At 39.2% G+C, this 23,490-nt stretch overlaps 2 protein-coding genes across 2 annotated transcripts in view; one reads left to right on the forward strand and one right to left on the reverse strand.

Annotated features, from left to right (window-relative positions):
* The window catches only part of sntg1 (syntrophin, gamma 1), a 37,263-nt gene extending 33,829 nt beyond the window's left edge, over positions 1–3,434 (forward strand). Inside the window, exons 18-19 of the mRNA XM_030752926.1 lie at positions 1,459–1,569; positions 1,701–3,434. Of these exons, the coding sequence (XP_030608786.1) occupies positions 1,459–1,569; positions 1,701–1,883 (294 nt within the window). The 3' untranslated portion in view covers positions 1,884–3,434. The remainder of the gene's footprint in view (positions 1–1,458; positions 1,570–1,700) is intronic.
* A 2,834-nt stretch (positions 3,435–6,268) lies between these two features.
* pcmtd1 (protein-L-isoaspartate (D-aspartate) O-methyltransferase domain containing 1) lies at positions 6,269–23,459 on the reverse strand. Its single transcript, XM_030752927.1, has 6 exons — positions 23,207–23,459; positions 14,290–14,751; positions 13,911–14,013; positions 12,247–12,418; positions 9,370–9,493; positions 6,269–9,022 (listed from the first exon to the last, which is right to left on the reverse strand). Exons 2-6 carry the CDS (start codon positions 14,594–14,596, stop codon positions 8,649–8,651), a joined length of 1,080 nt encoding a protein of 359 aa, XP_030608787.1. The 5' UTR covers positions 14,597–14,751; positions 23,207–23,459; the 3' UTR covers positions 6,269–8,648.
* Positions 23,460–23,490: the final 31 nt, after the last annotated feature.

The following is a 23,490-nucleotide window of genomic DNA, read 5'->3' on the forward strand; positions in this document are numbered from 1 at the left end:
ACATTTTTCCACACAACATCTCTAGGTTGCCAGGGATTGACCCCATGGATGTGCAGCCAACAAATCTGCAGCAACTGTGTGATGCTATCATGTCAATATGAAGCAAAGTCTCTGAGGAATTTTCCAGCATCTTCTTAAATCTATGCCTCAAAGAATTAAGGCAGTACTGAAGGCAGAAGGGGGTCCAACCTGTTTCTAGCACCCTGTAGATTTACCTAATAAAGTGGGCGGTGAGTGTGTTGCTTAGTTGCTGATTAGGTTATATTAGTGTCCCTGAGACTAGCACAGACTGAAATTAAAGGTTTTTATGTAGTCTTTAAATGACCTGCTAAATTTCAAACAGCTTTTAATTATCAAACATTTTAGTGTATCTGACCTCAATAAACTGAATATGTAAAACAAATGAGCAAAATAAATGATTAAATTGTTACAGACTCAAACATAAATGTTCTCATTATACAGGTCATCAAACCCTCATGATGCTGTATTTTGGATTGTAATACTGATGCAGTACTGTGTAAGCTGTGGTTTGATGCTGTAAGTGATCAAAATGGAGAATGCAATGTAATTTAGCTCATACTTTTTGGTAATTATATTGCAGTGTATCAATATTTACCTATTGGTTTTCTTTTCATCTGCAAATGAACTGCTGACTGCAGTTATTGAACGAATGTGTTGATTTAGTGGTAAAAATAGAAAAGTAAAAATAAAAGCTGAAATAAAAAAAAAAAAAAGTTACTCTTCATACCAACATTGCAGCGATAAAACAAGCGTTGCACATGTCGGGTCTCGAGGGAGTGTTACCTCGCGAGGAAACTGATTTTGTTCTGAATCTTTTCATGCGAGAAACGATACAGAATATGAAGTGCGGTGATTGACATGAAGGAGATGGTGATATCGGCACCTCTGACAAGGTTAGCAGGAGCCAGATTGAATTTTAAAGGCAAAGTAGGGGAGGGGTGACGCACCTCTGCAGTCACACACTGAAAGTGCTTCATAATATCTGCTTTAAGCTTTAAAAGAAAAATGTCCTCTGTATGGCATGGGTTACTGATTTAATCAGACTGATGTTACAGTTTTAATTAGACTGGTGGGAGTTGTTTGAACAGTATAGCAGTATGCACATAACTTGGCTAGCTTTCTACCACAGGAGCCTGGAAACTGAGTCACTGCACAGCTTTTGTTTATTCAGTTCACCACTAATTGAATCACTGAAGCTCCACAATTCCAGGTGAAATTACTGTGGCTGGTTAAATTTCCCAGTGGCAGAAATAACACTCCCAACAACCAGCGTGTGTGGTTGATCTGCTGACGTGCCCCATTTCTCACTGGATCCGTGTGGATTTTAACATGAATTATTCATGAAAAAGTGACACCAGAAAGAATTCACAAATCAGATTGCAGTAAATAAAGACATATTGTCTTTGTTTTTGTTATGTTGATACATTTGTATTTCAGGCAGTGCTATGGAGATACAAGTTCTCCCAACTAAAAGGATCATCTGATGATGGAAAAAGCAAGATCAAGTTTTTATTCCAAAACCAAGACTCCAAATCTATTGAAGCAAAGGTAATGAAATTTGACAGATGTCTAATGTTGCATGTCGGAAAAATTAGTCAACAAGATTTTCAAAGCGACGTGGTTCTATAAAAAGCAATTGCTTGTGTTTGATTTGAGGATTGATTTTCTATGTCTCTCAGGAGCTGGAGTTCTCAAACCTCTTCGCAGTGCTTCACTGTATTCACGCGTTTTTTGCTGCCAAAGTCGCTTGTCTGGACCCGATGTTTGTGGAGAGCCAAGGCACCGCGACTACCACTGGGATTGCTTCTCTTTCCAGTCTCTCCTGCAATTCACAGACACCTAAACTGAAGTATGCCACTTGACAGGTGCTGCTTTCACTGACCCCTTTTGAAAAAGACGCTGCACTTAATCATGAATGTGGCCTATGTTGGTGGTGGACAGGAGACCTGGAAGACGTACAAACTCGGACATTATGTGAGGCAGCTGTGCGCACTGCTGGAATTAAAGACCTCTTTGTGAGCGATTACTTGATGTTTCTGCAGATTTCTCGGATTTCTCAAGTAACTGTGGGCCGAAACTTTGCAGAAAGACTTAATGGACGCGTAATGTGCGACTCAGAAGGTTTTTCTATGTGATTTTGTCTCAGACATCCTTATAATCAATACATCACAAAGAAAAATGCAGTTCTTTTACCAAGACAGTCCGCTTTTCTATGTAATTTTATTGACAATTTGGAGTTCAAGCAACATAGATTCTAGCCTTTTCCCCACTTCAGATGGTCACTTGAACTTCTACAAGGAAAAGTGTGGACACTGGATGTGATGGTACGGTGTGTAGTTGTGACACTTGATTTCTTTTTTTTTTGCTGTGTTTTTGAGGTGGAAACTTTTATCCATGATTCAATTTGCCGAAAAACATTTTTCAGATTAGAGTCTAACTAAAAGCTAAATGGCAACATCAGTCAGTGTTGCGTTATAACACAAAATCGGTTTAATTTTGACAAAATTTAATTACAGAGACGTTTGCTGGCAGCGTTGCTGGATGAAATGGATTCTTTCTATTAATTTCTTATTTTCTTTATATACCTGTGTGAGGTAAGAATATATCTATGTCTTGGATTACTGGATATAAAGGCACTTTGATGATCAGGTTCACCATCAACTCAGCTGTAATGGGACAGAAACACTCAAACCATGATTAGAAACACCTTCCATAATGTTTATAGCACTTTTCCCCAAAAACCTGATTATGTAAATAAACACTGACATTCAAATGAACTCAAAGAATTATGAATTATGGTGATTACTTAAGGGATTAAGGCATTTGTTAATTTGATGTGCACCCTACACAACTAGGTAGATAGCTCATAACCTTGTGCTCTCTTCATCATTTACTCTATGGACCAATTCAGAAGAATAAAATCAGCTGTGGTGTATTTTTGAAATATTTTTTCTTTTTCTTTTTTTTTTGGACCTGTAAATAAAATGAAGAGAAACTTTACACTGAAAAATGTGTAGACAGTGGGAGGGAAATAAAAATATGTAGCATCGTTGCCTCCAGATGTTCCAGATACCCCTTTAAAACTTCACTCTGCATAAACTGTTTGCAATGCTGCAGAGTGACAGCCGAACTATCACAGTCTAAAAGAGTTCAGGTCAATTAGTGCAATTAGTGATGCTCTTACCTTCCACTTACAAAGAGGAATCCAAACACAAGGGGCCCGCTGGTAAGTAAACTCAAGAGGATTGCAAATTGAATGGGGTCAGTGCTTTGTACTGTGCAGCCTTGTTAAGCTGATATGAGTGTCTGATGGAAACTAATGGTGGTGCAGTCTATGCAAAGAAAGTCTGAGCTTTTGTGCTTTAAAATTATCCTGGTCGCATATACCCTTATAACATGAGATCTAGAGAGTGAGGTTGATTTTATTTTTTGCAGATGTTTTATTAACAAATATCCTGTGTAATAAATGAATAAATGAGACCTTTTATATCATGGCTCACTTGTGGTCGGCTTTACTTTTTTACAGTTTCTGGGTACGCCACTAATTTTATGCAGCGAGCTCACTTTACTTGCCATGAGAAGTCCTAAAAGTTGTGTTAAAAATTCTAGTACATATCCATAGTATTCGACAATATTGTCAGCTTTTTTTTTTTTATTCAGCACTGAAAATGTGTCATTACGCTCATCTATTCCGGAGCTCATGAAAACTTTTAACATCTTATAAAAGATGCTGTTGAGCACTCAAAGTCAGGATTTCTCTGCCGCTGCTCCATTTTCACACATTCATTCTTTTTGTCTGCCTTTTGTCAGTCCCCAAAGCGTGCTGCTAAGTTCCCTTTAAAGTCAGTGAATTCCTTTTTTTCAGATTTGTGCAAATTAAATAATCAGTTTTAAAGGCCCAGTGCAAAGTTATAATAGTTTTTCCCATTAGTTTTAATTTTCATTTTATTTTAAATTGTTAGTCTCAGTTCAGTTTGTTCCCAGAATGGGTTTGCTTGCTTTTACTTGAGTTTTTATTCTTTGAAATGTTCATTTTCAGTTCTGGTTTTATTGTTTTTGTTTTGTTAGTTTTTTTTATTATTATTATCATTATTATTATATGGGTGGTGTTTGTTGGACCCCAAATTTCAGAAGTTTACAACTTGTATTTCAGGACAAACACAACAGTTAATGTCATAATCCAGTCACAAAACATGAAAAAAACCATTAACAAAGACATTTTATGCATATTTTATTTTAGTTTTGTGAGTACACAACATTGTTTTGCTTCAACTCTTTTTTTTTTTCAGTTAACCAAAACATTTTTTTCACATTTTTTTTTTTAGTTTAGTTTTACATGAATATAAAACCCTTGGCCTGAAGCCACAGTTAGCACAGCAGATTCTGTTGCCATGTCACCACCATGTGACCTCTTTCTCCTTCAAGACTAGGCGTGACTTTTGCCAGACATAAAGTCTTCTTAACAAGCAGTCAAGTATTTAAAGTTGTAGGGTTTGAACTGGGAAGAAGATTCGAAAAACTACTTACAAATACATAAAAAGCTTACTTAGCACCAACTAAGGAGACGAGATGTATAGTCATGTGAAAAAGAAGGTTTTCACAGGCCTTTCCGTAGCTCTGTGAAAAACTAAGTACACCCATATTGCTTCCATAGGAATTAAGAGGGTAAGTAGCAGTCTGGTGCTGCTAATCAAATGCACTTGATTAACTGATCATCAGAAAGTGTGAGCACCTCCATAAAAGCAGACATTTTGGCAGTTTGATGGTCTGGAGGATTCAGGTGTGTGTTATCACACCACCACAATCTTCCCAAGAGATGTCCCAGCAAATTCATTCCAAGGTCAGACCGTGCAATGCTCAGAGAAACTAAGAGCTACAACTCAGACTTTACAGGCCTCCATTAGCATGTTAAATGTTACAGTTCATGAAAGTACAATTAGAAAAAGGCTTAGCAAGTATGGCTTGTTTGGAAGGGTTCCCAGGAGAAAGTTTCTTCTCTCTAAAAAGAACGTGGCAGCAAAGTTGATTTGCAAATTTGCAAAGTTGCATCTGGAAAAAAATCACAAGACTTCTGGAAATTCTGGACTTTAGACAAGACTGAAGTAGAGCTCTTTGGCCATAATGCACAGCACCACATTTGGAGAAAACCAAACACAGTATATCAGCACAAACACCTCATACCAACTGTGAAGCACAGTGGTTGGGGGGTGATGATTTGGGTCTGTTTTACAGCCACAGAACCTGGGCACCTTTCAGTCATTGAGTTGACCGTGCGTTCCTCTGTATCCCCAAATATTCTAGTCAAAAGTGAGGTCATCTGTCCAACAGATAAAGCTTGGCTGAAACTGGATCATGCAACAGGACAATGATCCCAAAAACAGCAGCAAATCTACAACAGAATGACTGAAAGAAAGAAGAATCAAGTGTTGCACTGGCCCAGTAAAAGTTCAGATCTCCACCTGATCGAAATATGGTGGGACCTTAAGAGAGCTGTGCATAAACAAATGGCTGCGAACTTCAATGAACTAAAGCAAGTAAAGAAGAGTGAGACAAAATTCCTCCACAATGATGAGAGGCTTATAGTCATAAAGAAAATAATTACTTCAAGTTACTGCTGCTAAAGGTGGTTCTACATGCTACTGAATCATAGTTTTTCAAACCTCCTCAGTTCAAACCCTGCAGCTTTAAATCAAGTGGATGCATTGTGTATAATTTATATATATATATTATATATATATTCTCTAAAATTTAGCCCATTGTCTTGTGAAAACATTTTCACATGACTGTATGTTTATAATTGCTGGGTTTACAGTTTCACGTTTTGCAAATAGATTTGTATTTCAGTCTGATTTTGCACAACAGCTTCTGCTGCACTCATGTTTCCTGCAGAGATGTTCTACCAGATGTTAGATTTATAAATTTGCTGTCAGTAAAATCTAATGAAATTTCCAAACACCATTAAATGCAACAGCCAAAAATCCAGCATTATCCAACTTAGCTTACACACACACCATGTTTCACTGGATAAATAAAAGCGATGTGATGTCCATCAGATATTCACTCCACAACTACAATGGCAAAGGCAGCTGCAAGAAATCCAGAAAACTTTATGCCAGCAGGTGGTCATTATTTCTACATCATATCAGTTTGTTTTAGGGACTCATTTAACAATCTGACTACATTTAGACATCCTTGGTAAGTAAATAAGAACATAAAAGTAGAGTACTTTGAATGATTAGAAGACACATAATGTGATCGTGACCTTTATTTTTGTGCCAAACATTTATGGAGAAACACCACATTTGCAAAATGAACTGCACACACTATGAGTAATCAACCTAGGCCTGAAAAACTGGAACCGAACTCTTTTGGCTCTTAACAAATTATCTTAATATAAGAGCACATAATTGGTTATGACTTGGTATTTTCCGGGTGCCATTTTTGTAGTCGAATCTCAACCACATTAAATGTAATCACAGCAGTCCCATTAACTTTGGTGCAAGGCGCAACCTGAGAGTCAAGGTTGTAGGTCCCCTGCTTTCAATACTTAATGTGCTCTCTAATTAGCAATTACATTTTAGATAATGGTATATAAACTGTTGCATGGCTGTAATTGGTCATGTGAATTTTAATGGATACCAGGCAAATAAAATGGGACTATGTTGTTATTGGTAATTATAAGCTGAGAAATTATTCCATTATTGCTTACTTGCAAAGCTCTCCAATGAATGTTTTTTTAAAAAAAAAAAAAGCCTTACAGAAAATAAATGCTACCTCTTCACACACAAAAACTATTAAACAGAATAATCAGCCCCATTTTCAAACAAAATATTTGTCATTGCACCAGAACAAAATGAAGACCTATAGCACTAATATATCTTATCTATTTAACAGACAGCAGTGGAGTTTTGATCTACAGAGTTCCCAGTGTCAAGATACAGTACAGCAAGAGGGCGCTACAACAAATCAATTGCAACTTAATTAAACTGTATGCAGAATCATATGATAACAATACATATAATATATATATATATATATATCACTTTAATATTGAATATAATTAATATCAACAACATTCAACTCAGCTTTTGGAATACTAAAATTATGCATTCAAAGATGAAGGAACTTTCTAAACGCTGTGATGGTAAAGAGTGAAGAAGAACGGTGACCTGTCGGATCAGTGATGTGCTGGTTTTTTGTTCATGTTTTTTGATTTTTTTTTTTTTTTTCCCACCGTGGAATGTTTTTGTAGAAATATACCATCCTTCATTGGGTAAATTTACTGTGCTGGAAAACTCACAGAAATCCTAATGTGATGGGGCAGGGGATGTTGGCACTTAAAAGCCATCACTATCAGGGAGGTTCTGCAAGCAAATTGTACTTAAAGAGGATTTACATTACAAGAAGTCCAGTCCACAATACAAATGAAGCCAAAAAAATGTCACCATTTTCCTTTTTTCTCTCACTTGAGGACTGCAGATTAAGGTGCTTTGTTGTCCATGGTACAAAAGGCGTCAAATTTTGCATTGTTGTTCATTTTGTTTAAAAAAAATTACTATACAGAATTCCAAGATTTGTCTCAAGGCCATCTAAACTGATTCACCATCTTGAAACCTTTTTGTTTTTTTTAAAGAAACATTTCAAAGCTTGATCACTTGGGACATCACCTCCAGTGACCAATCACAAGAAGCAAAGTCAGGAACACCCATATACAATATATTCATGCATGTATTCATTAGTTTGCCGTCACCAGTTCCCCTCTAAATTAGGTGAATATTGAATCCACCCTCATTTCCATGTCACCCTTATTTTAAACATCTGATGTAGTTAATTAAAATACTAAGACATACACCATTATATTATATGTATCCACAACAGAGCAAAAAACATGGAGAGAAGAAGGCCCACAACACCTCATCAGATCAGGTAGTAAGTGAGGAAACAAGAATGTAAGCACCCTGTAGAAAAAGTTTCATTAAAAGGTGCCCTGTAGAAAAATTATGAACCAGTCTGGTGATCTCTTGTAATAGGAAGTTATAAAACACATTACCCTAAAATGAAATGCAGAGTAATGACGTACGTGCCCCATTCAGGATAATGCGAGAACATCTTATTCTTTAACTCAAAAAAAATGGGAGAAAGTGGCCTTATTTGCCTTTCAGTGTCTCCTTTCAGCGGTACATTAATTCACCAGACACTGAAAGTAAGTTAAAGCTTCTAAAAAAGGTACAATAAAAGTCTTCATTTTAGCATCATCATATTTTAACAAATATAGTAAGAACAGTTTGTTCTTGTTTGTTTTTCTTTTAAACACAACGTTTAATCTGCACGTTTCTGCAGAAATTCTGACACTGTGATAAAATCTGAATCTCAAACCTGGTTTTTCAAACCATTTTCATTTACTTTTTTTTTTTTTTTTTTTGATATATAAACCAAAACAAAATGCCAACAATAACACCCATGACAATCATAACATTATTATCCAATATTATCTGTGACGTCTCTTTGCGTTACAGTTTTGCCATCAAGATTAAGTGGAAATAATGCTACATTTGTACTGAAAAAAGATGAAGAAAAGCATTTCAGCAGGCGCTGCACCCATTAAGAATGGATATCAAGTGAATCAGTCATTTCTCTCTGTAATACAGCAAATATGCTTTCAGTGACTCCGGCAGCGGTAAAGCCATTATTTGGTCTCTCAACATGTTCACTTGCTTGATGATTTCAATGTCGCCAATGTCTCTGTCCTCCTCCTCCTCCACTTCTTTGTGTTCTTCCTCGGCGTGCTCCTCCTCTTCACTCTCCACCATTCGCGGGATCAGCTGGTTGCCTACAAAAACATAAGTGTTGATGCGTCGCCGCCGACAGCGCCTGCGTTTGCGCTTCTGGGGGACCCTCTGCGTCGTCCCCTTCCCCTGACTGTCCTCGTTGGCCAGGTTTCTGAGAGTGCGGCGTATGTAGATCCGAGACAGATCCTGAAGGCTGCGGACAGTCACTGGGGCTGAGGACAAAGAGAGATGACACTGTGCTTCAGGGCGATGCGCCACACAAATAAGAATAATCTATACAGCCGCACCAGTCCTTCAACTAGGTCAGCACAAACAAGCGAGGACGTGAATGAGAAAACTTTCTCGGTATTTCAAGGAGAGGCATAACTGGGTCTACGAAGAGGCCGCAGGGTGAGCTTCATATGTCAAAGCAAATACTGCTTTAGGACTCGTCACATCACGCATTGAATTTAAAATATTGCCTGCTTTGCACTTCAACACGAGTTAGGCATAATGAAACACAAAAACTGTTTTTTTTTTTGTTTTTTTTAAGTTGTTTAGTTGAGGCTGGGGAACTTACGCAGATGGACGGTGTCAGGCTTCTCTCCATCAGCTCTGCTCTGCTGGACCAAGGGGGCAAAGGACACCGCCAAGATGTTTTTGCTTTCCCATGTGCTCTGGCCAGTCCTGGTTATCTGGGTCAGCTGTATAAAGAGACAAAAACTGAACTTCACACTGAACAACATAAAATGCTTTACATTAGCAGGGAGCAGGCAGCGGTGGAAACACTGAACCCAGGTGAAGTGAAAGATAGCGTTTTACTCGAGCTGACACGAACACCTGTTACTGGGGGTGTAATAACACCCAATCCAGTAAGAGTCCTTTATCGCAGCACCATGGGGAAAAGCCATCTTTTTAACTGCTCCCATCCACAGGTGCCAAGACTTACACAACCACAGGATGCTTGTTGGACTAATTTGAATTGAACAAACAAGCTAAAAACATGCTGCCTAATGTTAGCTTCATTTTCCACGTACCTTCCAAATTTGGCAGATTCCTGTAAACTTAGCTTCAGGCTTAAGACAGCCCTGGCCGCCCACCCCCACCATCTCTTTGTCTAGCAGCTATAACCTGCAGGCACTGAATAAAAATCAGCCACATAGGGAGGAGGACCAAGGAGATGACTGCTGTCTGTGTTCCTCATTCTTTCTCAACTTTACTGTGTTTTCATGCCAGAAATATCATTTAGTTTTACAACCTTTAACATCTGCTTCCAGTGAGCTATTAATGAGTTTATATTGTGAGTTATATTTCATTGTAGCCATGCTCACTTTTTCTTATTTTCTTTTAACCAATCACTGTGATTAAAAAGTTTGACTACGTTATGAAATGTTATTATATGTAAATACAATTAGCTTCCAGCACAGACTCAACAAAGTCTGAGCACTGCAAAAAATTGTTTGGCCATTTAAAGGTAACCACTTTTGCAAAAGAGAGTGGAGTTAAGCAGAGAAAATAAAAACCAGCGATACACAGCCAGCCACAATGCAAACACCGCATGGTTGCCCTTAATAGAGCCTGGCCGATACAATGCCAATATTTGGACATTTAAAATCCGATATATCAGCCGATATTTTCATTTTCTTTCTGACGCATGAAACATAAAACATATTTCCCTAACATTTGTTAGGTGTGGTTACTTATTTATTCATTTATGCTCTGCCAAACTGTGCTCAGATCAGCTGGTCATCGTGTTTCCAGCATTCCAAGCACGTGCTGCCAACAGGGAAGTTGTGGCATGCCCTCTAGTGTACAAACTATGCAACGTCAACACTCGCTCATTTTATTTATGCTGTTACCAATAGACAAGCAAATAGCTAATTTTGTCTGATAATATCAGCCTGCTGATAAATCAGTCGGGCTTTGCTACAACAAAACTGAAACAGTAAAATTTTGCATTTGAAAGGCTAGAACCTTCAAGTCTTACTTTTGCTTTATGATTTACCAAATACCCACAGATTAATCCAAGAGATATCAGTGATACATGAGACATCAATCACCCATCATTAATTGGTTCAGGTTGTAACAAGTCTACATTGTGACAGATCTTAAAACACATTTAAAGTCAGTAAGGTTATTAACTCAATGTGCACTGTTAGAATTTGGCAGGGGAAGTATAGGTTGGGGGCTTGCAGGGGGGCTGATAAAGAAGAGGCTCTGAAGCCAGACACATTCATAGCCATCAGTAAGAAGCACAATTGTACTGCAAAGTCTCAGTGTGATTAAGACAAGTATCTTCTTTGTGATACCATAATAAATCCGCAATTTTTCCAAAGTCTGTGAGTCGAGAGCTCAATATTTTTGCCATAACCCAGCAGTCCTACGCTTTACGCTGTCTAACAGTAATTCCCAAGCGAACACATGACGACTTTTATGGCTTGTTTTGGACATCTATATAATTCACGTCCTTATGCTGACGTACAAAATGAGTGAAAAACAAAAAAAAAAAAAAAAAACAGGAGATCCAGATAATAAAGTTTCTTAATGCTGCTTCCACTCAGTATAATATCTGAACAGTGCTGAAGGCTGTCATTTTCAAAAAGCTCTATACCCGCTTTCCCCTTACTGGAATGGGTGTTTCATATTTGTCCACTCGGGAGAGTAATTTCAAAAAGCTCCAGAGGAGATGGAGATGGGGGATGTCGGCTTGGTGCTGATGAAAGGCCACAACAGAAAAAAAAAAAGAAAAAAAGAAAAAAGATGCGTTTTGAAAATTATCCACATTAGTGTGAAAATGGCCTGGGTAAATCTGGGCTGTAGTGGTTTCAAGCTGTTAGATCTCTGATCAGAATTGTGTTAATTATTTTCTCTGCCATGATTAATAACTTTGCTGTTTTTCTTTTTCTTCCACTCTTACCAACGCCTTGTACATTATTTAAAAAAATAATATAAAATCTAATTGATTTCTTTTAAGGATACTGTCCTCTATGATCTGGCTTCAGATTGTCATCTTGTGTAACTAGTAACATAAAACCCTTGGGTCACAACATCTGATCAAAGCCAAGCTTTGCTGTACTTCAGTTCCTTTTAAGGCCCAAATGCACTGACCATGAATCAGTCACAATCCTTAAACTTCTTACTGGAAAAGGTTGCTGTCAACAATTTCTCCACCAACATCCCAAAATATCCTCAATGCCCTCTTATATGCCCTGCAGTCTGTCCACAGTCACCTATCGTACTTTTTAAATAAAACATTTATTTATACAGCACTGTGTGTACTCTGTACACGGCTGCTTAAATCCAGGTGCAGCTGTGGCTCAATAATGCATGGGAAAGTTTCATAACTAAGTCTACTAGGTCAAAGCCATTTTACCTTGTTTTCCCTCGTGTGTTAGCATTTTGAATAGCAATCACGATGTGTCGATTTTACATCAGTCTGGTGACTTGCAGCACTTACCTGATCCTCTATAGGCATCACCAGAATGCCTCCAATTTTGAGCAGTACTTTCATGTAATTTTCATGGTCCTTTTGCACTCCAGCGCCACAATAAATGCGATCGTACTGGTGGCTGTCTGTGGAGATTTCAAGGCAATTCCCCACCACAAAGACAGGCTCACAGAACTCAAACCTGTGAAAGAAATAATTAGATGGGCAACAAATAAACTTGTTTTCCTTTTTGCCCTTCATTACATTTGTAGACATTTGTGGCAGAAATATCCAGTTTGCATAAGAGATTACATATTTCAGATGTCAAATGGTCACTAGACAGTAACATCCACTTCTTTTTTAAAGGGGAGATTTGACATTTGGGGGGGGGGTATGTTTACCTCTTCTGGGGTTTTTTGCAGTCAGATGAGAGGACTGGTTCTCACTCTCATGTCTGTATGATAACTATGCAGTTGGAGCCAGCAGGTGGTTAGCACAGCTAACCCATTTATTGCACCAGCATGACAATTAGTAACAGATTAATGCATTTAAAGACTTATGAGATGCCACAACAGAGCAGAGCACTTTGCAAAAGCCACACACAAGATTTAACAACTCTCAAAAGCTCCAACTATTATGAGAGATGCAGCAGTGTTTAAAATAAGCTGGCAGATAACACTCATGTTTTTAGTTGTGTATCCCTTTTTTGACAGAAAAATCAAAGAATTCGGCGCTACAAAAAGAATAACTCTTACAGCCCTGTAGCCCTTCAACATACCATCTTTGAATAAGCACAAATGTATTCAATCTTTTTTGCAAGCAGCAGTCAATAATACTAAATTGGCCAATTCTGATGTTCAGCTGATAAACTGGTGCATCACTAACAGAAATACAGGAATGAGCCCGTGCATACTGAGATGAACCAGCGTAGTTCCTCGCCAAAGGATAAAGCTTTGCAGCAAAAGTTGAGCTTGGTTCAACGTTTTGGTTTTTTTTTGGGACCAAATGACTTGTTTTGCTGGATCCCCTTGTTTTGGCACCCCCACTGCACTGACTCACTAGCTTCATTTGAATGAATGAAAAGGGTGCTTTTTTTAGTGCAGAGCTAACGTCAGCCTGAAAACTGCCTGAGCATTAATTTACAGTTTTATGGGTAGTCATGCACGGAGCAGTCTCTTTTTCCTAGAACCACTCACCAGGCACCCACTGGAGAGTCAGGTGAATGTAAAGTCTGGCAGGTAGTAAAATGGGAGGGGGGGGATGCATGTACTCATGTACACAGCACGGTGGCGCAGTGGTTAGCGCTGTTGCCTCACAGATAGAATACCATCTGGAAGGCCTGGGTTCGATTCCACCTTGGCCCAGGCCTCTCCCTCTCTCTGTGTGGAGCTTGCATGTTCTCCCCGTGCTTGCGTGGGTTTCCTCCGGGTACTCCGGTTTCCTCCCACATTCCAAAGACATACACTTACTGGGGTTAGGTTAATTGGCTATTCTAGATTGCCCATAGGTGTGAATGTGAGTGTGAAAGGTTGTTCGTCTCTCTGTGTTGGCCCTGTGACAGGCTGGCGACCTGTTCAGGGTGTACCCTGCCTCTCGCCCTATGACAGCTGGGATAGGCTCCAGCCCCCCCGCGACCCTGACCAGGATAAGCGGAAGCGAATGGATGGATGGATGGATGGGATGCATGTACTCACTTATCAAAGCTGTCGCTATTCTTTATGAAATCATCCAGTTTCTCTCTGGCATATTCAACGACATCTTTGTGGAGCTCAACTCCATGGTTCACTCCAAATGGCCCTTAAGAGAGAACAAAACACAGGAACAATATTTTCTTTTAACTCAGTCAGGCCAATAGTGTGTCTAAAAAAGCCAAATATTTACCCTTTTCTGATTATCAAATCTGATCATACTCAGATATAAACTTTTGACATTTTATAGACCAAAGAACTGATACAGTCATTTTAGCTTTTCCTGTAAATGTATTCATCTAGACTTTAGAGAACATCTGAACACCTCCCACATATGAAGAAAAAAAAAAAAAAAAAAAAGCTGTGAAATAAGGTATGTACTTACCTATGATGAGGCCAACCATTGTGCTCAGGTAGCCGGTTCCACTGCCCAGATTGAGGAAAGAAAGTCCTGGCTGCAGTTTCAGTGCCTCCATTACCTCAGAGTATATACACGGAGCGGAGAGGTGTATGTTACCGTGCTTCCAGGCCAAATCTTTGTAGGCATTGTCCCGATAACCGTCCAGATAGTAGTCACCGCGGTCTATGGCCCGAAAAGCCTGTTCGACTTTTTCTGTGCGGATATACTGAGCCTCCTTAAGATTATCAATGAGGTCATCGTTGTCCTCTCCGGCGCTCACAGCTCCCCCCATGGCAAAAAAAAAAGAGAAGAGAAACCCTAAGGGGGCGAACTCGTATTCAGGATGAGTGTTTCGTCCTCAGAGTTGCATGGAGATGAACGGCCGGCTGCCGCTGTGGCTCCTCGAGTGTCAGTTCAGACAAAGTTCATGTCCGGGCAGCAAGTGACCTGAGAAAAAATAAAAAGATAAACACATCATACGCCTGTGAGGGAGAACAACGTCTGGTTAAATCAACATGTAAAGTGCAGATTTAAAATGCTGATTAAAAAGAGTTTTATTAATCCACAACTGGGATCGTCTTTTGATGAAAAATTAATGCATGAGAGAAAGGGACTAAAGAATGAAACATGTATTTTACTACTGGATGAAAAAGATTTGCCATTTGTGATCTGCAGTGCCTTTGTAAAAAACATGTCCATCAAGCTGCCATGATGAAAAAAAAAAAAAAATCCAATAACAGTGGCATGCAGGCTTCCCCTCTACTGTTGGTTTATGCTCTATATAATGTACATAGAGCCTTTTCCCAACAGATATCCGACACGTCACAGCACAAATACAATTAATGACTTCAAATTTTATTTTTTTACAAAGGCTGTGGAATAACACACGTCTCACTGCCATAGCTTACAAGAAATACTTAATGGAAGAAAAGCACCATTAATGCAGTTTGTTATCTGTGCTTTTCTTACAACAACAAGACAAAACATCTGATGTAAAAGAAGCTCCAAATGCTTTACGCTGTATGAAAAGATGAAAAGATTTGTTTAACTGATTACTCAAAAGATAAAATGCCAACAGTTCATCTTTTAGGGTTTTTTTGTTGTTCTTGTTTGTGTGTTTATTTTTAAATACCAGTTAGAGCCCGGCAAAGATGTGAAGGACAGTTTTGTGATGGAAAAATAATTGCCAGTAAATCAATAATAATAATAACCATCAACATTTTCAGAGTCACACTGAATCCTTTGACTTTCAGATATTTTCACAATGAAAACCTGCTGCGAGGCATCTACAGCTGAGACTCTGTGCCCTAATGTCATGTCATATTGTACTGTGGAGTCTGTTATGTCCACAGGGCAGATGTGGAGTGATGTAATAGAAAGCTGACATTAGAGGAGGGCAAGATGGACACAAGCTTCCATGACAGCATGTATGGAAGTTTCTGGAAAGAATGTTAAAACGGTTATGAGATTTAAAAAAAAAAAAATAAATAAAAAATTAGGAATTGTTTATGTCAAATACCAAAAAATATCAAATAAATAAATTAAATAACATTGAAGATGTGATGTCAAGAAAAAGGAAGATGCTTAATATTATGTCACAAGCCAAAAAGCTGAAAAGCCTGTCAAACAGGGCTGAGTTTCAGCTAAACTATGAACTGCTGTTTTGGTGCTTGCATTACATATAATGCAAGCACCAAATGGATTTACTATGTAATAGTTCTCTAAAATCACAGCAGCAGTAAAGAGAAAATTCCTGACATGCTAGTTTCTAAAGATTTTATAAATGCTTTGTTAACACACACACCAAAAAAATCTAATCCTTTACACCCTGCGATGCAGCTAAAAGAGACAAGTTCTGAATTCCTTCTCTGCCTCCTCAGCATCTCCACATCTGACTCAGCTAATAAAGATTAAATTCAGAGGTGACTTTGTAGTAAGAGGCCTAGTAAGGTAATTTTCCATTGGCTCTTCCTCACAAGTATGCTTCCTCTGTAAGCATTCAAAGAAAATCCAAGAAAATGGGTCAGTGGAGGAATTCAGGAAAAGTGCTTTTGGGCACTGCTGTACACTCAAACCTCTGATTATCAACAAAGCCCTTTAAGACAAATCAAGTTTATTTTACACACAGAAAAATGCTTCTTTGTAAGCAAGAATTCACTGGTAATCACACACACACACACACAATGTCCCGAGTTGAGCCCCCCCACAATGTGAAAGTGCGTCAGCATCTCAGGTCATGAGTGTCTGCTTGACCCGGTTATAAACACCTCACTGAACGAGTAACAGATCCTCCAGCAACACAGGATCAGCTCTGCAACCAAATACCACAGACATGTCCAGGCACCACGCACACACGCCTGATCAGCAGACAGTGTGATGTAAACTGATAATCCTGATGATTACCAGCATTTAGAGTGTAAACTCAGAGAATTTACAGCACTGTTGGCAACAAAATAAAACGCCCATGCTTTGTGTGGCTTAATATCACAGTACTGTTCTACTATAACTTGTATTAGCAGAAAAATAATCAGTAAATCTCGTAGGAGACCTACAGAAATAAGCGGTTCTTCTGCTGTAAAGAGCAGGCCGGAGTCATTCTGATGCTGTAAGGCCAGAATTCAAGCAATGAAAATAAATACAAGGTTCAACGGTAGAAATTAAAGCTCCCATAAAGTCTACTTTTATGATACCTATAATGCTGAGGCTTGTTGACACTGCCATAGACTGGTTAGTTCAATTACAGTACCCGTTTATTAAATATTCTGCTCTGTCGTGTAAAAAATGTAGGAACACCTCCCAATATAATGCAGTCCAGTACAACACCAGCTTTAACTTCAAGGTCACTATGTAACGTCAAAACTATTTACCTTGTAAAGCTGAACATTAAAGTTGTATCAGCAGCTGTATTCAAGTGCACCATTTGTATCGGTGACCACTGAGGATATCTGTGATTTAACCAATCTGAATTTGAATTTACATTTGAGGCAAATTTGTGATAATTTTGCCTCAATTTTACTGCAGGTAAAAAAAAAAAGACGATATAAAGTCTGCTCCTTGTTATTCCTTTTTACAAAATAATTAATGCAAGTAATTATGGTATTATGCTATGTTGCTGTTGATATGATTGTGCAAGTTCAATCAAAGGCAAAGGCTGGACTTGCATGCAGCCCTCCACAAAAACAATAGCGTAAAGCTATGCTGTGCATAGTTTGAATGCTGATTAGTTATAAAGTTGGCTCGATTAGGAAAAGGAGCAACAGTGGAGTTCACAGAGAGGAAGAAATGCAAAAAAAAAAAAACTCCCAAACCATTAAAAATTTAAAAAGCACACCAGAAGCACAGACACTGCCTACAGATAGTTTTTCCACTCCGTTTCACTTCACTATAGCATGACTGCCACCTTCTCTATGGTCAGAGCGAAGCTCATGGATCAACATCAGCACAGATATAAACAAGAATGGCTCAAATTACTGGTTGTTTAACGTATTTCTGATATCGCTTCCAGGTGACAGCACACAGCTGCAATATGGGGTTTTTCTGTAGCATCTATGCAAAGTCCTCATGAAAGCAAGTTGGACTTATCCACTGCGATTACAACAAAATAAGTTTTTAAAAAGCCCCCCCCCCCCCCCCTCCCCGGAAAATTACACTTCTATCACCATCCTTGCCGTTTCTACCATAGATTTTGTACCAGGATCCTTTAAAATGCCACATCTCACTCTCATATCTCTGACCTGCAGACCACCAATGCATTACCACGCCAGGACCTTTATATTTCCAAGATGCATAGTGCAGCCAATGGGCATCATCAAATCCACAACTGTGTCCGCTTGGTTCATGTGGAGTTGTAATGTTTAGCCAGCCATCCTATTAATACATTTAATGGCATGATCCGCATGATTCCTATGAGACGCAAATCGTACAACAAATCAAGATATGAGACCGTGAGGAGAGACTTTTGTCATTTAATTTGCAAGACCAGTTTCTACCTTTAAAAACACATTTTCCATTAGAGCAGTAAATTAGAGACAGTGACAGGATCAGAAAAGACTTAATCTTTAATTTGCATGTCTAACTAAGAACCTGAAGCCCACTGAGCTGCTCACCAGTGGATAACCCCTGCTCATGCAAGTAATAAAGAGGCTTTTCCTCTGGCTCCACCATCAGGCTAGCGGTGGAAGCGATCAAATGAAAAGTGTTTTTGTTACTTGTGCAAATATCACTACGGGATTCTGTGTTAATTAGCCACAAACAGCGAGAGAACATGACAGTAAAGGTGTGTGTTGTACCAGGCTAACAACAGGGGCCAGCTCTGTTTGAGTGTGTGTGTGTGAAGCAGCTCAGATTTTTTTTAAATCCACCAGCTACTCTTACTTGAATCCTCTAATTTTTGCTCCTGCTGTCTTTGTGTACTTGTGGTGAGAAGTCAAACAGTTTGATGATAAGGGTGAATTACTTTAAGACATTACTTTATCTCCGCTTGTGACTTGTAGATAAGCATGCAATTATTTGGATTTTCCTTTTGACCTTGAAAGCCACTACACCACCTCCTAAAAGCACCTTTAAAATAGCAGTTATTACATCCATTTTTCCTGATACGTAGTGAAAAAAAGACAGCATTACAGGGCTGTCTGCATTTACTCAATTATAAACATTTGTTGCTTCTGTTCATCACACATGATAGTGAACCAAACATATGTGGTATGCCAGCTCTGGGACAGAACAGTAGGAGGATATTTTCTGAAAATCTATAGCATTTTCCTCAGATGTGAGGGTGTAAAACAGTAGATTACTCAATAAATGCCAGTTTCATTAATATTCACAATCAGAAAAATGGTTTTAGTTCTCAAGTTGTGATATTTCAGCTGAAATTCACTTACCAAAGTAACAGCTGCAGGATAAAAGGTGCTCTTATTACATTGTTACACAGATTTAACAGTTTTATAATTGTCATAAGTCAGGTAATATAAAAATATATCAATTTACCTTATATGCACTCTTTGAAGAATTAAGACATTCAGAAAGTTATCACTGAGACACAAACTACTGAGATATACATGTCACACCTGGCCACAAGGTAAGATACTAACACCACCATTATATAGTCTAGTTACCTTTGATTTAAGCCCATTTTGTATGTTTTTGCCCTTTTCCCCCCTTCTTCAGGAAATTTTTTGTTTTCATTTAAATGAAGACCATTATCGCAATAATTTTAATGGCACCTTCACCCAAACACTGTAACAGACTTGTTAGATCCAGAGACCACCATTTCCCGATGGTCTTGCAGCCTGCAAAACATCATAGCTGTTTTGATGTCAGTATCAACAACTATAATGAGCACAATGGTATTTATGCATTTCAGTCTGAGCATGCATGGTGGCAGGCCTCACAGTCACACTAAAGTCCTGAATTGTGGATCTGCAGACCTAGTGCAAGTATCCAGAAACTTCAACACTCACCATTTCTGACTTCTAACCGCTGTCTACTCTATATTACTAAACATCTGCTTTGACTCTGTTTTACTGCTCTCTCTTGTGGAGTATTCTGCACTTTTTCTGCCAACTCTATTTGGGTTTTGGGGCTGTTGAGTGGACTAAAATAAATAACTCAGTGACCACAATATCAGTAATCTCTTTCTATGAGACACAGTTACAGTTGTAGTTGGACATTTACACTCATCATTGGCACAAATGTCACAGGTTTGGGCTTTTAATAATTTTTCTTTTTCCAGGGTGGAATGATTGTCCAGCATGCCTCTTTAATGACTTAAAAACAAAACAACACAATTTAAGGATTTTCTCTACTCCACACGCAATCAAAATGAAACATAGAGGCTCAAATATTTGGTTAAATGCTCTTTAGCCCTGACCAGATGTTTTTGGTAGCCACCAACAAGCTTCTGGCATAATTCTGGCTGGATATCTGATCACTCTTCTTGGCAGAATTGGTAGAGTTCATTTAAATTGGTTGGTTTCCTTGAACGGACCTGGCTTTTAAGCATAGTCCACAACTTTTCAACAGGGTTGAGGTCGGGGGTTTGGGAAGGCCATTCCAGAAGCTTAATGTTAGCCTGCTTCATCCATTCCAAAACCTGTTTTGATGTGTGTTTGGGATCACTGATCTGTTGGAACATCCAAATGTGTCAAAGTTTCAACCATCTAGCTCAGGGGTCAGCAACCCGCGGCTCCAGAGCCGCATGTGGCTCATCCAGGCTTAATCTGCGGCATTTTACAGCAAGAATCCAATTGAAGTGCATTTTATTTTTGTCAGTTCGGTTTTTGTTGTAGTTTTAAATTGGAACATTATTTTGATTTTGAAATATTAAAATAAAATCATTTTATTTATCTATTTTCGTTTTTCAATATATGCGTCACTCACGTTAGTCGCTACCAGCTTCCGGTAGCAGCTACCGGCTTCTACCGGCTTCCGCTAGTATTTGCGGCTCTCACTGTTTTGTTTTCCGTGGAAACCGGGTTCAAATGGCTCTTTCCGGATTACAGGTTGCCAACCCCTGATCTAGCTGCTGATTTACGGTGAAGTTGAAAAATTTGGAGGTAGCCCTCCTTCATTATTCCATCCACTTTATACAGCATACCAGTAAAACTGGCAGCAAAACAGCCCCACAGCATGATGCTACCATCACCATGCTTGACCGTTAGTACAGTGTTCTTAGGTTTGAAAGCCTCACCTTTACTCCTCCAAACACACCTCTTATCATTGTGGCCAGATAGCTCAATCTTTGTCTCATCTCACTGTAAATCTTGTCTCCAGAAGGCATTTGGCTTGTCCATGTGGACAGCTGCAAATTTCAGTTGAGCTTGAAGGTTTTGATTTTGGAACAGGGGCTTCTTTCTTGGTTGGCACCTTCTCAGTCCATGGCGATGTAAAACTCGCTTCACTATGGACAGTGATGCTGGCGTTTCAGAAGTTTTCAGTTTATGGGAGCTTGAGCCTTTGTGCCTGGGTTGTCCCTGAACATCCTAACCAATTTCCTCTCATCTGAGGGTGACAGTTTGTGTCGTCTTCCAGTCTTCGGCAAAGTGGTGACACATCTGAATAACCTCTACTTATGTACAACTGTTTGAACTGATGATCTTGGAATCTGCAGATGTTTAGAAATGGCTCCAAGAGACCTTCCAAACTTGTGTAAATCTACAATTCTCCTTCTTAGATGTTCACTGAGTTTCTTGAACTTTCTCACTGTTCTGAGTATTGGTCAGTCCAATGAGTGCTGTCAAACAAATCCTTTTTATGCTGGCAAAGAGAAACTAACAGTTGTAGAAGTTAATAGACCTTGGCTTTGTCAAGTCAAAAGACAGTATAGAACCTTCAGCACCACTTATTAAAAGATTTGTGTGTGTGTGCGTGTGTGTGTATGAGCTTGTATGTATATTTTAGGCATAAATTCAAACTTGTTTTTCTTCTTGTTCTTGATATTCTTGTTTCAATTCTTGTTTTTGAAAGCCATTAAAGCTGTATGCTGTGCAATCATACCACCCTGGAAAAAGAAAAGTTCAAAGAAATCATTAAAAGCCCAGAATTACCATGACATTCATGCCCATGATGAGCGGATGTAAATTTCTGACCACAACTGTAAAATAAGATGTTGTTTATGGTAATTATGTAGCCTACATGTTTCCATTTTCTGGTCACTCACTTATGTACAGTATAAAGAAAGAGTCATAAGATTATTTGATAAATGTTAGTTGCAGTCATATGCATTAGAATTTACAAGCATGTAGATGATTCAGAAAAATGTTTTTAGCTTTTAAGTTGTGATACTTGCCAACTATATTTGGGTTTTGGGGGGGCTGTTGAGTGGACAAAGATCCCTAATCAGCAACACTTCTCCCTGACAAACAGCCCCAGTGAGGTGCTGTTTATGGTAGGAATGCAGTCCCCAGGTTGTTCTGTTTTCTTGTCTCTCGGTTTTTACATGCAATGGTGTTCACAGATGTTGCCCAAATTTCCATGACTGACACCTGGTGAAGCCAATCAGCGCGCCGCCTGGTCACGTGCCCACGGTTGCCACACAGACCGCAGCCCGTCAGCCAATCAGCGGCTTGGAGACTTTCTTCGCACTGCGTGTGACGATGGGGCAAAACAACAACAACGGCGTTTTCATGAAACGCTGTCAAGCGTTATTAATCACGGTTCTTCCTTAATCAGAGCCGTTCGCACCTGCAAGAAACACAAGTCAAGCACTCACTGAAGCAGCTGTCAAACACCGAGAGAGGCCACAGTGTGTTTGAGGCTTTCATCCAGCTTTTGTTCCCACTTGTCGACCAACACGCAGTTGCTGGCCAGCACTCTCTGCAGTGCGATTAACCCCAATCTTTAGCAGCAACTGGCTAAACCGGTTTGGTAAGAGGAGGATGAAATATCAACCCCATGTATTATAAAAGAAATCCTCTAACAGGAGAAAAAAAAAAAGCAAGAACAACAAAAAAAAAAAAAAACCCCACACAAATCAGATCTTTCAGAGCATCTTTGGCTCGATAAAGCTCGCACTTGTGTCGGAAAAGTCACCTAGGGCCCGTTCAAAGCTTTATCGTGTGCACTCGTCGACATGAAAAAAGGGAGAATTTAGAGGTGAAATGATGTGTTTCAGGTTAGAGCTGAGCTTTTGAGTTATCATTCATTGTCACACAACGTTGTGTGAGTTGCAGTTAAAGCGGGCTAACGTTAGCTTTTTGTGGGCCCGAGTGCGCCATCACTAAAAACAGACAAAGCAGGTTAGGTAAGCTCGCCTCTTTTTCCTGCCGTTACACAGTTAGCAAACACACAGCACGGCTAGTTTAGTGTGTCACATCACATAAAGCTAACACAATTGAAGCCGACAACGCAAAGCGAATAACTCGCACACAAGCGGCAGCTGGTTAAATAAATAAGAAATACTCACAATGTCGTGTCGCATTTACTCATTCCTCGTAAAGCGGCGTTCAGTACGATGGTCAGTTACCACTACTTTCACACGCCAGCAGCTTCTTCAAGTAGTGAAGTACTAGTTTACTGCGTGAACTAACCAGCTAGTTAGTCAGAGGGGTAAAGCAGCGACAGCGAGCAGTTGTGTCGAAATGGAAAAATAAAGAAACAGCTGAGAAGAGGATGTAAACACAGGTCACGTGGTTTTAAAACGTCGTTAGAAGGAAGCACTGTTGCTCTCGCTGCTCGTATCTATCGAGT

The sequence above is a fragment of the Archocentrus centrarchus genome, chromosome 17 (assembly GCF_007364275.1).
Source record: "Archocentrus centrarchus isolate MPI-CPG fArcCen1 chromosome 17, fArcCen1, whole genome shotgun sequence".
Classification (NCBI taxonomy): domain Eukaryota; kingdom Metazoa; phylum Chordata; class Actinopteri; order Cichliformes; family Cichlidae; genus Archocentrus; species Archocentrus centrarchus.

Coding starts and splice junctions, on each gene's coding strand:
- pcmtd1 (XM_030752927.1), bottom strand. CDS start 14,596: ATGGGGGGAGCTGTGAGCGCCGGAGAGGACAACGATGACCTCATTGAT. Junction 14,014..14,289: donor AATGGTTGGCCTCATCATAG/GTAAGTACATAC, acceptor TTCTCTCTTAAG/GGCCATTTGGAGTGAACCAT. Junction 12,419..13,910: donor AATAGCGACAGCTTTGATAA/GTGAGTACATGC, acceptor TTTCTTTCACAG/GTTTGAGTTCTGTGAGCCTG.